Source organism: Ambystoma mexicanum, chromosome 2q (assembly GCF_040938575.1).
Source record: "Ambystoma mexicanum isolate Mex_15411 chromosome 2q, UKY_AmexF1_1, whole genome shotgun sequence".
In the NCBI taxonomy this organism is placed as follows: domain Eukaryota; kingdom Metazoa; phylum Chordata; class Amphibia; order Caudata; family Ambystomatidae; genus Ambystoma; species Ambystoma mexicanum.
The window spans coordinates 733,068,042-733,082,005 of record NC_090924.1 but is presented as its reverse complement, the minus strand read 5'-3'; the positions used below and the strand labels follow the sequence as shown (position 1 = coordinate 733,082,005).

The 13,964-nt window shown below is 50.7% G+C and overlaps 1 protein-coding gene across 1 annotated transcript in view; it reads left to right on the top strand.

Moving 5' to 3' along the window:
- Window positions 1–13,964, top strand: part of SHH (sonic hedgehog signaling molecule) — a 33,020-nt gene that overhangs the window by 3,911 nt on the left and 15,145 nt on the right. Inside the window, exon 2 of the mRNA XM_069647956.1 lies at window positions 9,689–9,950. Coding sequence (XP_069504057.1) covers window positions 9,689–9,950 — 262 coding nt within the window. The remainder of the gene's footprint in view (window positions 1–9,688; window positions 9,951–13,964) is intronic.

Sequence of the window (13,964 nt, the reverse complement as noted above, 5' to 3'; positions counted from 1 at the left end):
CAGCGGGGCTTTTGGCTGCTAGGTGGCGTTACACCACACGTGAAAGGGCTTCTAGGCGCTTATATTATAACCCTTGCAACTGAGAACTCACCCGTCTTTTTGCGCTGGCAGGCGCCAATTGGCTGTTCGCTTGTAAGCGCCAATAGCCCGGCCTGGCACTAGGAGCCCGCAGGCAGTGTGGATTGGCAGGTCTCTGTGCCTGTTAGCTTCTGGGTGCCTACATGCTGGGTGCCCCACACACTGTGCCCACGGAGAGTTTCTTTCGAGCTTTTTTCTTTTTTTGGTTCACACAGTCACGCTGGCACTGGGTGCCCACGGGCTCTGTGCAGTGGCAGGTCTCTTTGGGCCTGTTAGCTTCTGGGTGCCGAAAGGCAAGGTCGCACACAGACTGTGCACGCTGGCAGGTCTCTTTGGGCCGTTTTATTTGTACATGCACCTACCCACGCTGGCGCTGGGTGCCCAGAAGCTGTGTGCAGCGGCATGTGTCTTTGGGCATTGTGGGGGTTCATAGCTAAACCTGGCACCGTGAACCCCACGTGGATCTAGGTGCTTGGGGTGCCGTTGTGTCTGTGGGTGACTGGCACAGAACCCCCCCCCCTCCCAGCTCTAGCTGCTGGCAGGTCTTCGTGGGGGAAGGGCATCTAGGTGGTCTTAGCCACCCTTGCGTTGTGGTCTTCCTGCCTGTGGGTACTGGCATGGTCCAGGGGGCCAGATCACGCCCAGGTGTTAATATCTCACCCAGTCACTGTGAACCCGCCCGGCAGTGGGCGCTGGCAGGTCTATATAGGACACTTCGCTTCACGATACTCATGGTCCACCCTGACACTGGGTGAGCCCGACCCACCCGTATGTGCCCCCCTGGCAGGGTCATATGGGGTAGTTCGCACCTAGATGGTCATAGATGACCCTGGCACTGGGAGAATTGGCAGACACCTGTGGGATAGTTCGATTATACGTGGCCTTGGCTCAGCCTGGCACTCTGCACTGGCAGGGCGTTATGGGGCAGTCGTTTCGGAAGGGGTGTGGGAGTGGGGGTCGTAGCGTGCCCTGGCACTGGGAGCCCATTCAGGCGTGTGCAGTGGCAGACCCATGTGTGGAAGCTTGTTTATAGGTGGGAAACGCCCACCCTGGCACTTATAGCCCGCCAGACGCCTGCGCTGCCCAGGTCCGATGGACCCGGTCATTTCTAGAAGGTAAGAGCCGGTCCCGGGCCAGCGTGCTCGCCCGGCTGTGTGTGCTCGGAGGGCCTCCTCTAGCCCAGTGCCCGCCTGAGGATGCTGGGCCAGGCAGGCACAGAGGGCCGGCTAATCGCAGAGCCCCACCGCAGCCGGCACGGCCCTGTTGCGCTTCACGGTGGCTGAGCACAGTCGGCTTGATTTGCGGCACACGACCCAATGAATTAATAAATAGCCCCGGCTTCACGGCTTTTAACTCTGACAATCCCGCGCGAGCCGGCAATAAAAGGCAAGTCGTGCAGGCAGGGCGCCTCCCGCTCACGCCCTCCGCGTGCTGCCTGCCGCTTGAGTGCCCCAACTCCCGCGCTCAGCCCTCGGAGGCCCACGTGTCGGCCTCCACCACCACGCACTGTCCTCCCCCATCAGTGCATCTGCCCTCCGCTCTCCTTCCTGTTTCACGCGCTTCTTGTTAACTGTCTAGCAGACACGAGCTCCAACCCCCCTCTCTTCTGCTCTGGAAGTCGGTCACTCTCACAGACCCTCCCTTTTCTCACCCCACCACTCAAACTCCCCGCTGCATACACTCTCTCTCGCCCCTGTCTCAGAAACACAGCAACTGCCCCCTTCTCTCTCAGCCTGTCACGCGCACACATACACAGACACACGCATACACATGTATTGTCTCGCCTCTCACTCCGTCTTGTCGCTTGTGTCTCTCTGTTTACGCTTCCCTAGCTCGCTCTCTCTCTCGAGTGTCTGTGTGTGCCAATTTAGCAATTTCTCGCTCTGTTTCACTGTCTCGCATTTTATTTCAGCCCCATCCATTCTCTTTTGCTGTCTCTCTTTATCTCTCCGTTTCACATGTCTGTGCTCCATGCACACTCGGTCTCTCTGTGTCACACACAGACATTCTTTCTCTGTCTCTATAATTAATTTAGCATTTATATAGCGCTACGAACCCTCAGGTATCTGAGCGCTGCTTATTATTACCCACGGTGTGTGGTGTTCATTTATCGACCTCTGAAGGATGAAAGGCTGAGTTTGGCCCTGCTGGGATTCGAACCTGCGTTAGCAAGCTCTGCACGGATGTAAAAGCCGGCTATCTCCGGTATCTTTCTCCCTTATCCTCCCTCTCACTTTCTCTCTCCTTCTCCTGTCACTTTTCATCTTTCTTTCGTTGTCTCATACATACACTTTCTCTGCTCCATGCATCCTCATTTTCTGTGTCACACAGACATTCACAGATTTTTTTTGCACTGCTAAAAAGTGACTTTGCACTGCCGACACAAACCCTGATTCCTGGAACTGTGCAAAGCGTATTTGTGCATTGCAAAGTCAGTGCAAAGTCATTTTGTACTGTAAAAATGACTTTGCACTAACTTTGCACTGCAAAAATACACTTTGCATAGTTCCATGAATCAGGGTGTGTCAGCAGTGCAAAGTCACTTTGAACAGTGCAAAAAAATCCATGAATCAGGGCCTGAATGTCTCCCCATCTCTCTCTCACTCTCTGAGTTTCTCTGTGTCTCTTTAAATCTCCTCTCTATATGGGCCTGATTCATGGAAATGTGCGCAGAAATCCGGTAGGGGCCGCGCGCCGAGAAGAACACTGTGCGAGCCTGCGCACACCGCATATTCATGGAATTTACTGGGCAAAGTAGCCATATTCGCAAGCCGTGCCTGGAACGCCCCTGGCACACCCCCACGCAAAGCAGAAAGAGCCAGGACAGCTACCTTTGCGTGCTCGCCCAAGCACAAATACACACACCCTTCAAAAAGTGCATGGGGACCCCTGCAAGCAGGCTGGCATTTTGGGGACCCGGCGCAGAGTCCCCCATAACCGTATCTGGCACCCCGACAACATGCGTATGAAAAATCGTAACTTGGTTGAAATCTCAAAAATTCTGTGTGCGAACCCCCGTAAACTGTACCTGCACCCGCTAAACTGCGTACATGCACTCCTAGGTTGGATCGAAACCTTGGTTGGGTACACGCACCCAAAAATCTGACATGCAAACCCACCACTGCGCTGCCATTCCTATGCACAAGTGTACTTACGCCTGCCTTCAGGTGGCAGCTAGTATGAAGGACTTGATTGGAAATTTGCCAGCCGCGATGTTGCGCGATCGAATCCATGAATACGTATAATGCCGCGCAATTGTGGGTGTGCGAAGGACTGCCTTCAGGACGTCCCTCGGAACAAACACTTTTTTGCAAGTTCTTCCCCATTTTTAGTGTTTTACCCCCTTCCAAGCCCTCTGCGCAAGCCATTCCCACGCTCTGCGTGGAGTCTCACGCAAGGCCCTCGACAGCTCGCAGAGACGTGCTGAGCCTGCAGGAACTCCATGCAAGTCCAGGAAAAGTACTGCGCATTCTATTCCATGAATCGACAAACGTTGATTTGCACGCAGTTTGGCCCAGAAGTACCCTATTTCTCACGCAAATAATTCCATAAATCGAGCCCTACGACTTTCTTTCTCTCTCCCTCGCCCCCTCTCATTACCCCTCACCCCCTGCCCTCTCTGTCTTTCTCTGTCTTTCTCTGTCTCTCTTCCTTACTCTCTTTATCCCGCCAAAGCTTAGGCAGAATTGTTTAAAACGTGCTCCACACACGCCCCTGCGTTTCTAACAGTTGGGGTACCAATGGCCCTACTACAAATGCGCCCCTCAACTGGGCGCTAACAAGGAAGGTGTTAATCGGCACACCGCCTAGGCATCTATGAGGAGAGTAAGTGTTAGAGTGCATTCGCTTAGGTTTTATATTAACTGTGAAGTGGGAACCACTTGGGAAAATGTCGGAACACATTAAGCAGAGCCCAGACCTGCAGGGTACCTGCCTCATACTGTCCTATCGGGCAATAGGGCAATGCCCGAAGTGCCAGCCCATTATTGTAGGATGGAATTTTTTACCAAGCTAGTTTTAACCAATGTTACTAAGCAAAAATGTTTTCAAATGCATTATTTGACAAATACTTTACCAAAAACACCTCTGTCGATAATGAATTGCATTGTGTGATTGTGGGCAGTAGTAAAAGTGAGCGGTAACGGTCGGGAGCAGTGTTTCACTACTTTTATTTTTTAGTGTTGACAGTTCCACTACTTTTTGCACCCCCTTTCATCATTCTGCAACTGTTCTTTTTTTAAGTTAAAGCACACTTCTTCACTTTACCACCCAATAGCAGTTACAGCTAAACTGAAATATGTTTCAACTCAATAGGCTGTCAAAAAGCATGGTTGCAACCCTTGAAAAATGTATTGGATGTTGCTCCCTTCCCACCTACTCAGTCCCCCATTCGGGTCACAGTTCCACTACTTTGTTCGGCACCTCCTACAGCTGATTGTGGGTCACTTTTTCATTGGTGCCTGAAAGGATTTTGGCCCCAGTCTGACCCTGACTAGTATGAGTCGGAGGCATTATATTGGCAACACAGACTTTGCAGAGCAAACTTACTGTCAACCTGTAGATTGGTTTTACAGATAAAGCCACAGGTAGATAGACAGAAAGGCAGATAGATAGACAGACAGACAGACATACTATATGAAGATATGGGTAGGTGGATATATAGGTAAGCCCAGAGATAGGTAGATAGACACTCATGGACATAGATAGGTGGGTAGATCTGGGGCTAGGTAGATACATAGGCCCACAGATACATTCAAATATAGGTAGACCGAGACTCACGGACATAGATTGATAGAGGGATAGCTAGATATGTGGAACTATGGGTAGGTGGATATGTAGATAAGCCCAGAGATAGAAATATAGGTAGAATGACACTCAGAGACATAGATAGACTGATAGGCCCAACGATAAATACATAGATCTATAGACACTCACAGAAAACATAGATAGATAGGGCCCACATATAGGCAGTGGGAGAGGCGCCCACATACTTAGAAGCAGGTAGGCCTGCATGATTAAACAGGCTGAGATGCAGAGGAAGAGAGCCCGAGAGAAACGTGCAGAACAGTAAACAGACCTCCAGTCAGGCCATGGATGATGGGCGTTTGATGCCATGAGTTTCCCTCTAACGTAGTCAGGTGCTCCGGGGCCCAGGCACCCCCTGGTAAAAGCAATCTGTGCTAAATGTCCCTATACTTTCAATGAAATGTCCCTAAAATTTAACCACCGGCACCCCCTCCCCAACCCCCTAGGAAAGTTATAAGCTGCCTCTGCTAAGCCAGCCCATTTCTCCCTGGAATGCAGCGATCTGTGGAGCATTGCACTAATACTGCTCTATGGCAGGTCAGCGGCGCAGGCGCAGAGTCCGGCCGAGTTTCGGGCCTTCCTTCCTGAGGGTGTCCATTTGGCTGCCCTTCCAGTATAGAGTGGAAGAAGGACTAGTCTCGCTCAGTTATTCTCGTCACGTCCACTAGTGTTAGACCAGGAGCAGAGCGAGAAACCCCCGCCCCCTCCTGCGGGAGCTCTGAAAAGGTCCTTTGTGGTGAGTTATTTTACATGTGGGTGCCGTGTGGGGAGAGTTGTCCTGGTGAAGGCCAGGCACGCGGACTCACACTACCAGCAAAGGTTACAGAGACTATCACCAGCTGCCACCCCGTCCTGGGCTACCCACATGCACCCAACTGGCCCCTGATGCCAGCACACACTTCAACCCAGAGATGGAAGTGTATTATAAATCATTGGTAGGCTGGACCACTAGTTTGCTTTGCTTTTTTGGGGTGCACCCGAGCTAAATATGGAATCAGCTGGGCCCAGACATTAAAGCAATGCCAGGCATGTCCGTCCATCCATGGCTTTGCAGCCTTAAACCCCCTGCAAACACTTTTCTTTTCTCAGCAGCAAAGGCTTTCATAAACATGATGGAACATTTCCAACTGAAAGACCTCCCAAAGCACCAGTTACCTTGCAACATGAACATTGCAAACCAAAGGTCAGCCCTGACCCGCCCTGCACTGTGCCCCCCCCCCCAACATTTTCCCTCCCCCATCTGCCCCACCATCCCACTGCCACCTTTTTGGATGTCGCCAGAGTACCACTAGTTTCTTTGTTCCACTTCCACCACTGCTTCAACCCCATACAAGGACCAACAGAAAAGGCTTTGCAAGTAGTGGTGTCTATGATCTGCGTGGCCCTTAGGTTTTCGGGATAATCATCGTGAATATTCAGGAGATAGATTTGCATACAGTGGAGTCGTATGGAATTCATTTACATATTCAGGGTTTTTCAATGGGTACAAACAGCCCATCGACTTTTAGGCTCGATGGCCCCAACTGTGCACCACTGAGGTTATCACTATAAGATAACGCACATTGCGCACCTTCGCGTTTTGCGATGCTCACTCAATAAGTAATTCTTTAACGGAAGTGCGTGCAGTGAGTGCGTGAGTCGAACTCGCACAGGCACCAGGTGAAGAGAGAGAGAGAGAGATGTCCTAAATGCTCATCTGCGCCCACTGGAGTCAAACCGCGGTATGTAGAGCTCCGTGGGTCTGGATGCGCAATTGGCCCGGTATTTGGCCACAGCTGCGCAATTCTCCTGAATAGCAAACAGCGCATCGAAGCAATTCCGTGTATTTCATTGCCAGTGTGTCTGTGCTGCCTTCAAACTCAGCCAAAACATGGCCCACGTTCTCAGATCAAAAAGCAGCACAGGAGCCGTCCTCGGAGATTGTGTTGGAGATGGGCGGTGCGGTGCAAATTACACGTTATGAATTAACTCGGCCGAAAAGTGGGACTAATTGCACCTCCGTGGCGGTGAGTCTCCTTTCAAACGCCCTGGTGCAGCAGATTACTGCACTCATACTTATGTTTTCCACCGGCCTAGCATGTTATTTAACCCGTCCACCAATCTGACTGACCCCAGACGCCCACTGGCCTAAAAGGAAACACGGCAATACCGAAGGGTTGATGCACCGAGGGCCAGATTGCTGTGTAAGGGCACAGTGCACGGTGCACCGTGCAGCTGCCAGTTCTAACCAATGTTGCCGAGCCAGCGTCCTTTATGCCCCCAACACATTCATCCCCGGGTACTACTCTATAGACAAGTCAAAAATTCGGGTTCGGCTTTATGGTGGGGACTATTTTTCCGTGCCAGTCCGACCATGTCGGCCCTTGTTAACTCTTAGAATAGAGAGAGACCTGGCAAAGAAAACACAGGCGGCCACGTCCCTGTGAGCCGAGATCCGGCCACGGTTAAAAGCGTGCGTAGGCCCCTCAGAGAAAGGCTGTTTGTTGTCCTTGCCGTTGCTGCTCGGTCCTATAACTCACCTGCTTCCCCACATCATTCACAGCCCCTTTCTGCCCGGGTTTGGGGGGGGGGGGGCAGAGGAGGAATAGAATGGGGCGTGGGTTTCTTTAAGGCAAGAATGTGTGAAAGGGTTTGCCGACGGGTGAGTGGTTCCTGTTGGGAGATCCCGGCGAATACCTGCGATTTCTAAGTGCTCTAGTGAGTGATGCGCCAAGCCCGGCTCCTTCCAGCCACGAAAGCGTTGAGCGGCTTTTCAACACGGACTTAAGGTGCACAGACCCGGAGACATTCCCGTGCAAATCTTCGTCTCGGATTCGCAGCTCGGACGGGAGAGGTCTCCTCAGAAGCGTTTTATTCTGCGGCACGTGACGCAGTTTTAAAGACAAGCCTGCGCCGTGTCAACAAAACGAGCCATTTAGGTCACTCCAGGGTCCTCCTGTAACTCAAACAGGGTGCCAGTGGTGCGGGGCCGTAAATGTAAAATTCCGAAGCCGGTCCTGCCCCGCAAAGGGCAAGTTTAATTAAGGGAGTTGAATGTTTGAGAGCATAGCCGTGCTCCTGGAGACTTGTACTGAATATGGGGCTCCTTTAAGCGTGTTTCCAAGAGGAACACTTCCAAAGTTCAATGTATACAAGCACCATCTGTGCGATTCCAAGCAATCTGCTGCATAGGAAACGGCACATAAGCCTGACCTGCAAAAGAGACACGTGGCTACACTGGCATGGGAATGCATGAATGGATGAATAGATGTGGGTGGCGCATGCGGCAGGGCCCGCGAGGGACACCAGAAACAAGCAGACACAAATATTCCTAGGAAGGCAAAGATGGTTACTACGACATTTACGTATTCGAGTGTGGGGGAGTGGTAGTGGCCACCACCCCCATGCTCCGGGACGGGCCTGAGGGAAATATGTGAGCCCCTAAACCGAACAGACCGGCTCCCCTAGACTGATGATGACTGCCCGCTCTCTAAGCCCCTGGCATGACACCTCACCGTTCCACACCAAACCTAGGACCATAACCGAAATCAGCAATACATCTCCCTTACAGTGACCCAAATGGTTGAGCTCCTAGCATATGTCAATGCAATGTGCCCCAACCTAACGCAACACATGACAAACCCCTGATCTAATATGGTGGCTGGGTGGGAAAATGAACGAATGCTGCCTTTGCAGCTCACTGGTTCTTTATTCCCGCCCGGGACCCTTTGGCTCCAACTTCCGGCGTCACCTGCCAGTGACATCCCATGCCGCCCGGTGCTAGGGTGGGCCACCCCTCTTTTCTGACGCCACTCCCTTCCTGACCCACCACCACGCCTCCCAATACGTCACCCTGCTAAACGCTGGGGCTTCTACTGGATGGGGCAGAGGCTGGATTTCAAGGTTGAGGAGAGGATGAGAGGGAGGATGGATGGATGGATGGATGGGTGGAATGATTTCTAGGTGGGTAAGAGGATGGATGGATCAATGGATGGATGGATTTCTAGTTGGGTGAAAGAATGAGGTTGGGTGGATGGGTGGACAGATGGACTGATTTCTAGGTTGATGAAAGAACGAGAGAAAAGATGGGTGGTTGGACGGAAGGGTGGAGAGGGCGAGGCTTGGTTTCTAGGTTGGAGAAACAAAATATGGACAGGGGAGGATGGATTTCTAGATGGATGGATGGACAAACAGCCAGATGAATGTTGATGGATAGGTAGGTTCATGGATTGATAGGTTGGTGGCTAGATAGATGCAAATGCTGCCTGGATTGCTTGGTGGGTAAGGGAAAGAGAGGAATGGATGGATTAACGGATGCATGGATCCATGAATGGGGTTAAATAGTGTGTTAACGTTCATATAACTTAGCAACAAAGTTAATGTGTTCTACACATTATTGCTAGATTACACACTGCATGGCCGCTATGCACAGGTCTAGTTGGTTTGTTTTTCTTTCATATGTGATGCCTAACACAGTACTGAGCCTTTTTCAAGGCGCTTCCAGTTCTTGCAGGTAATAGAGCCGATGAGGCACAGGGCAAGAGAGAGGTTTGCACAAAAGCAATCACTGTGGGTGAGGTAGAAGCAGGGATCAGAGCCCCTCCCCATCTGTCAGAATCTGGATAGGGGCAGTTCCTGTGGTTGGAAGCTCTTTGGCTCTTATCAGCCCAGAGCACCCGTAGCAACACTCTCGCCCGCCCCATCCACAACCCACAGACAACCTGTAGAGCCTAGGGCAAGGTGTTTAGATTGCTGTGTATCTGTCATGGTCTTTGTGCACTGCCCATGTTTTAACAGAAAACCCTGCTCTTGTCTCCCTCTGCAGAGGTGTAAGGATAAGCTGAACGCCCTAGCCATCTCAGTGATGAACCAGTGGCCTGGGGTGAAGCTGCGGGTGACTGAAGGCTGGGATGAAGACGGCCACCACTCCGAAGAATCCCTGCATTACGAAGGCCGGGCCGTGGACATCACAACCTCAGACCGAGACCGAAGCAAATACGGCATGCTGGCCCGGCTGGCCGTGGAGGCCGGCTTTGATTGGGTTTACTTCGAGTCCAAGGCCCACATTCATTGCTCTGTGAAAGCAGGTAAGATGTCAACCGATCATCACAGCAGTAACATGCAGGGACTGTTGGTAGCCGGTGGATTGCTCTGATGAAATCAAAATGGCGGAGGAGACGAGATGATTGTATGCCTTAGCACTGTGCATGTATGCGTAAGGGTGATCTATAGAATTATAGATGCGTGACTATCAGCTACAGGGATATGTTCCACTGAGAGGTTACACAAGAGCAAAGCTCACGTTGTCACTTGGAACCCCTAGGTGAAATGCACCCCATAGTTGAAAGCTACCGGTCTTTCATTTTAAGTTGTTATGCCCTCCTGCCCTTTTGCCAACCACTGTGCTGCCCATTATGGCCCAGCGTTGCAGGAGGTATAGACAGGAGGCACGAGGGACTGCATATAACATACAAAATACCAAGGCCTCATTACAACTTTATGCAGTGCAGGAAAAGACGGTGCTAAAGTGGTGGTAAGTCTCTTTCTGCTGCTTTACCACCTCTTTCCTGTGCCAACAAATTCCCAGTTTGGGGTCACGTGGAGGAAATACCTCCAGCACTTGTCTGGATTTACCACAGACAGAATACCGTCTGATGAAGATTCTCAACACACTACAGGAAAGAGGATCAACACCACCACTCCACCACACTTTCCATGGCAGATGGAGAGTGGCGGAAATGGTGAATAAGTTTAGCAGTGTTTCCAATGGAAATACTGCCACACTTGTGACAGGGCCCCGAGTTCACTCTCTCTTCTCCCTGCAGCACCTTAAAAATGAGAAAAAAAAATACCTGACTGAACAAACGGCTTTAAACCCTGCGGTGACTATGACATCGCAGCAGGAGGATGCAGCATTTGAAAATATAAATAGTTGCTAATGGTATCTTTGGGAGGCATCCACAAGAGTGAAATTGTGTGTTGTGTGGATAGTTCTGGGATTTATATAGCGCACTTCTGTCTTTTTTATGGATTGGCACTTTGGGACATGCAAAACAATGGGTTGCGTTTGGGTGCAAGTATAAGCATGCATGTATGTATGTATGCATTGTGGGTTTGTTGTTTGCATATACATACTTTGACATTAGCCCCACACCAGAAGGGATCCGAACAGATTGTAAACACAAGTCTATTATAAACCTCCTTGTCCAATTTTGGTAACATGGACGGAACGGCAGGCTCATCTCTGCAAGATCGTGGATCTTTGGTTAGTTGCCACACAACGACAATACAGTTACAACCCAATGATAAAAGGGACTGTCCAGTCAAGGTTGTATAACAATATTTACTTTATTATTATTACAGCAGACAGTTCTAGCATACTACAAAATACAACCTACCCTGTAAAGGAACACAGAGGACACACAATTTCACAAAGGAAAGGGAAGCCCTCTGGATACTGACAAGAGGTTAGTCAGTAAAGCAATCATCCTTAACTGTTCAAGGTTATTTGGTTTCAGTACCGAGGAAGCAAGGGGACATAAATGTCACCAGGGGCCTTTGGAGAAGGACCAGGGTGATAGAACCACAATGTACCTCGTGCTTGCGATGATCTTAATGCTCGACAGAGTCGAATCGGTTCCAGGACACTTTGCAGCTACTGCGACAGAGTTCAAGATGGGAGACAGCTGTGGGTATCAGGCGGCAGGCAGTTCGGCAAGCAAGGCTGGACAGATGGCTGCAGGCTGGCCTACACAGGGGGTCGGGGTCAAGAATCGCTGTCTCTGTGCTGGTTGGCAGATCTGGAATGCTGGTTGAGGCGTCTCGAACGGCTTTAGTGACTGCAGCGTGACAACAGTCAGTGGTGCAGCTGGTCATGGTTCAAGGGCTCGACTGTCTCAGAAAAGCCCAGGCAAGCGCACACTCCCCGTGCAGATGGCCGAATTCCTCACATGCACCCCAGCCTCAACATGTGAGCCATCATCCTACTGAGGGTCTGGTTCATCATCAAAGCGAAAGTACCGGTAAAGCCACCTGCATTTCCATGCTGGGAGCCTGGCTTGTGCTGGATGTCCATATCTAATCCCTGTAGGGATATGAACCAACGCAAAATCTTAGGGTTCTCCCCTTGCATGGCCATTAACCATCGCAGAGGCTGGTGGTCTGTCTGGATCGTAAAGTGAGACCCAAAGATGTAGGGTTTCAGCTTCTTTAAGGCCCACACAACTGCGCCTCTTTTTCTATGACAGCCCAGTTTCTTTCCATTTTTGTCAATCGCCTGCTAATGTAGGTTACAGGTTGCTCTACCCCTTCAAAGTTAAGCTGGACTAACACTGCTCCAATCCCAAAATCACAGATGTCTGTCTGGATAATGAACTCCTGACGATAGTCTGGCACTTTCAGAACTGGGGCCCTACACAATCCATCCTTTAAATCATGAAAAGTTTGACAGGCGGGGTCCAAGTTACCTTCTTCAGCATCTTCTTAGAAGTTACATCATTCAGGGGCATGGCAATGGTCCCATACCCTCTGATGAATGATCCGGTAGTACCGGGTGAGACCTAGAAAGGCTCACACCTGCGTCTGTGTGGTCGGGATGTCCCAATCCATCACAGCCTGTACCATTGCTTCAAGAGGTTGTTTCATACCTTCACAGACAAGGTGGTCTAGTAAGTGACAGTAGCCTGCGCTCTCTCACACTTTGTGACCTTGATAGTCAGACCTGCATTGTGCAGCACCTGAAGGACTTGTTTCAGGTGTGATAAGTGATCCTCCCAGGTGGGGCTGAACACAGCAATGTCGTCTAAATAGGCATTTTCCAGACCAGACAAAACCTGGTTAACAATCTGCCGAAAAGTGGCAGGGGCATTCTTCAATCCGAAGGGCGTCACAGTGAACTGATAATATCCTTCGGGGGTTGAGAATACTGGCCTCTCTCTTGATCCATCTGTCAAGCCAACCTGCCAATACCCCGCTGTGAGGTCAAAGGTGCTCATGAACTTAGGGATAGCATCTTGGAACCGTCGTCCTTGGTGGTGTCCCTGACCTCATCAGACATCCGGTGAATCCTACTCTTCACTGCTTATTGTCTCCAGTGTTCACATCATGGGTGCACCAACCTACGCGACCGGGAGTCAGAGAAAACAGACCGGCAATCTGTTCCAGTAAATGGCAACAGTCTGTCAGTTGCTGTTCTGACAGGTCCGTTGCAAGGTGGACACCTTCAACTGACCCATCTGTGTCTTCAGTGTGCAAGAGGTCTGGGAGGGGAATGGTCTCCTCCTCAGTCTCTCCATCAGTCTCTAATGCCATGACCAAGTCATCCCACCTATAATGGGGTTTTAGCTGGTTGACATGAAAGACCCTGCACATCTCTTTAGGTCCTTTGACGTCAATGAGATAATTCACCTCACTGACCTTTTCTAGCACACAGTAAGGCCCAGTTCACTTGTCCTGAACGGCACTGGGTTTCACAGGCTCCATAATCCACACCCACTGGCCCGGAGAATAGACTGTCACTGTGGCCTTCTGGTCGTGCCAATGCTTCTTCAGCTCCTGACTGGCCTTTAGGTTCTTGGTCGACTGTTACATGTGCTTTGCCATTCTAGACCGAAGGCCGAGTACGTAGTCCACCACATCTCGTGTAGGGTATGAGTGTTGGCGTCCCATCTCTCTTTTACTAGCGGACCTCGTACAGGTTGTCCAAACAGAAGCTCAAAGGGGCTAAACCTTACCGAATTATGTGGCACCTCCCTGTAGGCGAACAGAAGGCATGGCAGGAGAATATCACATTTTCTCCTCAGGTGCTTTTCCAAGCCACCTATCATGCCTTTCAGGGTCTTGTTGAGCAACTCAACAAGCCCATTTGTTTGTGGATGGAAGGATGTAGAAAACCTATAGGTGACTCCACACTCTTCCCACATGGCCTTCATATACGCTGATATGATGTTTGATCCCCTGTCAGAAACTACTTCCTTGGGGAATCCAACATGGGAGAGTATCCCGATCAGAGCCTTCACAACCATGATGCTCCTCAGAGGGACAGCCTCAGGGTATCTTGTGTGGTCTACCACAACGAAGATATATCTATTCCCTGAGCTGGT